The sequence below is a fragment of the Neophocaena asiaeorientalis genome, unplaced genomic scaffold (assembly GCF_003031525.2).
Source record: "Neophocaena asiaeorientalis asiaeorientalis breed wild unplaced genomic scaffold, Neophocaena_asiaeorientalis_V1.1 scaffold95, whole genome shotgun sequence".
NCBI lineage: Eukaryota > Metazoa > Chordata > Mammalia > Artiodactyla > Phocoenidae > Neophocaena > Neophocaena asiaeorientalis.
This window is the reverse complement of record NW_020174924.1, coordinates 532,449-536,499: the sequence shown is the minus strand read 5'-3', so window position 1 is coordinate 536,499 and position 4,051 is coordinate 532,449. Positions and strand designations below refer to the sequence as shown.

The following is a 4,051-nucleotide window of genomic DNA, read 5'->3' as shown; positions in this document are numbered from 1 at the left end:
ATCTGCACAGAAACAAGCTTCTCCAGTGAACCTGGGGCAGGGCACCTTAATGTTTAAGAACGCTTGCTTCGGATCACTGCTGCTCAGAGATACTGGCTGCTCCCTCTGACTGCCGGCTCTCCGTTGTACTCCCACTCTGCTAGCCCAAGGAGGAGGGCAAAGAAGCAGGTAGAAATAAAATCCCTTGCTTACTTCTCCCTCATCTACAGGCCCCAGGCACCTGCTCTCACTCCTAAACACTCCACTCCACAATCCATTTCCATATGATAAGACCACTCAAATTTTCTTCCTCGTTTTCATTCACAGGTACAGACTGCAGCCAACAGAAATAGTGGCTACTCCAGCATCCTCTGAAAGACTGTCAGAGATGTCAATTTCTCCACAATCTCTTGCTTGACTAACTCTCTATATTCTGAATAGTTTTGAATTTAGTGCAGGCTGGAGAAGAGAGATGAGAGAGGAAAGGGGAGAAGAACAGAAAGAGAGAGTAGATTTAAAGCAAGTAATAAATCAGAGGCTCTGATCAGCTACCCATTGTATTAACCACCACCCTACCCTACCCTATTCCAACCCACCTCCCTGCCTGAGTGTTGGCCACATTCCTTCTCTTCTCTGCTTTTGTCCATTCTTTTAATCAGAGAGGTACTTGCAGACCCATTACCCACACTGAAAGAGTCAACTGAGGAAGAAGATGTGAAGCTGCGTCTTAAGAAGTTCTGCTTCACTCTTAGCAACAATTCCTCAACTTCCTTGAAGTTCCTGTAAATTATTCCATCCTGGGATTTTTACTGTCAATTCTTTGAAGTCCTTGTAATTTGCCTTGAAGCTGAGTTGCCTTTTGACACCAATAGGGCCAATGACATTTGCAACCCAAATCTAGGGCTGTCCACATTCCTGCAATAATGGGGTTTATTATAAACTAGAAACTGTTGGGTTAAGAATGGCTGAATATTACATCTCAGTGACCAAATAAATCAGTTATGCTCCACGTGCTCTAAAAGAAGTTACCGAGGCTCCAATTTGGTATTCAAATTTGCCCTCGTATTTTGTGTCTTAACTTCATCAGGGCATGTTACCTCTTCGGGCATTACAATGCTTTCTTCTTGTCACCGTTCACCACTCACAGTGTTCTATCAACAGCCATAGTGCCTTCATTACCTACTTGACAGGTACATTTATTCATCCCTATGTCCAGAGTCTTCCGCTGCTCTGGTAGTTTGCTGATTCCGGAAAGTCTGCCAGTGGGATAAACTAGAATCTTTTGCCTGTTCATTACAGCTCTTTCCTCTCTGGAATCCTCCCAACATCTTTCACAGCTGTATTATTCATTTACTCTCCTCAAGGCAGAAGGAGGGGGCTCAATTTTGTCCCTTTCTATCCTACCCCAATCACATCTGCTGGTTTCAAAACCTTCACAACTGAAGATCCTCACCAAAGAGCACAGGGTACTTAACTGACTCCAGAGCCCAGAGGTAATTCAGGAACAGAGCAGCCAATGCGGCGGAAGAGAGTGTGGTGCTTAGGTGATGCATCGTGGCTTTGTTCATTCTCTGAATAGAAAAGGCATTTTTACAAAGCCCTAGCCCTAGTCCTAGGGAGGGGCTGTTCCTTCCCTGCTGGCCCAACAGCCCTTGAGAACAAGGTGATTCTACTCACTGGAAAGGATGGTGACTACGTGAACAATGGGTGGCATTTTCCCTCTGGCTGATGCTCCCGAGTGCAAGGTCTCAGCCCGCTCTCTACAGCCCTACACCATCCCCATCTCTCCACATCCCAACCCCCATCACCTTTAGAGCCCATAGTAGTGTCTGGCTTGGGCCAAGTTCTGAGCGGCAATTTTATAGCTGAGCCAATGAACCACCTTTAACTCCTCTAGAACACTCAGGATCCTCTGAAGGCCTGTGTAGTCACTCTTGCTTAGTACACGTGCCTCTGTCTATTTTGTCTGGTGGTAGGTTGCTTGCCAAATCTTGTCATTATTTCATTTATTCATTTTATTGTTGTTTAGTTTTGTGTTAGATCTATCTCTCCAATAAGAATAATCAAAGCTAACATTCTTTCTCAATGTGCCAGGCTTTGTTCAAGTGCTTTACATGAATTAAGCCATTGAATTTTCACAACAAGCGTTTGAGATTAGTGCTATTACCCCTATTTTACCGAAAACTGAAAATCAGAGAGGTTAAGAAACATTCCCAAGTTTACACAGCTAGTTAGTAGTGAGGTCCCGGCTTGGAACCTTGACAGGCTGACGCCAGAGCCTGTGTGCCTGAACACAAAATATACTGTCTCTAGAATATGAACTTCCTGAGGTCAGACACTCTTGACTTCCTGACAGGAAGGACACGGAGCTAAGCATATGGCAGACGGTCAATAAATACTTGGTAAGTAACTGTTTCATTATTTAGAATTTTTAAAGATCCTTAAGAGAGCAAACTGTGTATATTTCTTTTATATTTTCCGTTGCTGCTCAAGTCATGCTTCCTAACTAACCAACCAGCCAAGTAGTGGAGAACTTCTCTATGACAAAGTTCTATCGACAATCTTCAGAAGGCTGTCCTTCGGGCAGAACTAAACCAGTGAGAGCCCCTGGGTGTTTCACCTCATTTCTGGTGGTCCTCTCTTTCCACGTCGCAGAGCACTGGAGAAATATGGAAAGGGCAAACCTGAGCCGAGGGATTGAGTTTGAGCTCTTGGGCCTCACCAGCGACCCCTGGCTCCAGAGGCTGCTCTTCATGGTGTTCCTGGGCATGTACACTATCACGCTGCTGGGGCATCTGATCATGTTCATTATGATCCACGTTGAGTGCCACCTTGCACACACCCGTGTACTCCCTTCTGAAGAGCCTCTCCTTCTTGGATTTCTGCTACTCCTCCACAGTTGTCCCCCAGACCCTGGTGAACTTCTTAGCCAAGAGGAAGGTGATCTCTTATCCCGGCTGCATGGCTCAGATGTTTTTCTACGCGGGTTTTGCCACCAGTGAGTGCTATCTCGTTGCTGCCATGGCCCACGACCGCTATGCGGCTATTTGTAACCCCCTGCTCTACTCAATTGCCATGCCTCCTGAGGTGTGTGCCTCTCTGATCGTGGGCTCCTACAGTGCAGGATTCCTCAGTTCTCTAATCTACATGAGCTGTATCTTTAGTCTGAAATTCTGTGGTGCTCACGTGGTCACTCACTTCTTCTGTGATGGACCGCCCATCCTGTCTCTGTCACGTGTGGACACTTCGCTGTGTGAAATCCTGCTCTTCATTTTTGCTGGTTTCAACCTTTTGAGCTGTACCCTCACCATCTTGGTCTCCTACCTCTTCATTCTCATCACCATCCTGAGAAGGAACTCAGCCCCGGGCAGGTTCAAGGCCATTTCCACCTGTGCTTCCCACTTCGCTGCTGTGTGCCGCTGCTATGGCACAACACTTCATGTACCTGCGTCCCAGGTCCAGCCACTCCCTGACCCAAGACCGCATGGTTGCTGTGATCCACACAGTGGTGATCCCAATGCTGAACCCCCTCATCTACTCTCTGAGAAACAAGGAAGCTTTAAGAAAGGTTTGGGGAAGGACAATAATGGAATGATCTTCTCAGTTCATCACCATATATCTTTAGAAAACTGAGGGTACTTTATGTGGTGCCAACCTGAGTACAACCCCATGCCCACCCCTATTTATAGGGGGCACTCTCTGGTCTACAGGCGCTTCTGCATCTACCTGCCACAGAAAGAATTGATGGTGTCATAGAGACTAGAAAGAAGCAAGGAGTGTCAGCTTGTTGCATAATTGGACCCACTGGCAATATTTAGTCATGCCTTTGTTCAGATGCTTCATTCATATTTCCATGTTTGTGGATATTTTAGTTTATTATTACAAACTGACATTTATATTCTTCATAATGAAATTCTTCCCTTGACTAACTTGAAGACCTTCACTTCTTGGGGAAATCCTCCCCATTCTTTACAGTCTCTTCTTTGTAAAGGCTGACTCCTTGACTTAAATTTTTTTTGATTGACTAATTATTTGAATGATATTGTAACAACAATTTCAAAAGCTCAGATGA

At 45.5% G+C, this 4,051-nt stretch overlaps 1 protein-coding gene across 1 annotated transcript; it reads left to right on the top strand.

Annotated features, from left to right (window-relative positions):
- The first annotated feature begins 2,519 nt into the window (after nucleotides 1–2,519).
- Nucleotides 2,520–3,574, top strand: OR5AU1 (olfactory receptor family 5 subfamily AU member 1). The gene is given in 3 exon segments (XM_024761325.1): nucleotides 2,520–2,801; nucleotides 2,803–3,413; nucleotides 3,415–3,574. Coding segments are annotated over 3 exon segments (1,053 nt in total).
- Nucleotides 3,575–4,051: the final 477 nt, after the last annotated feature.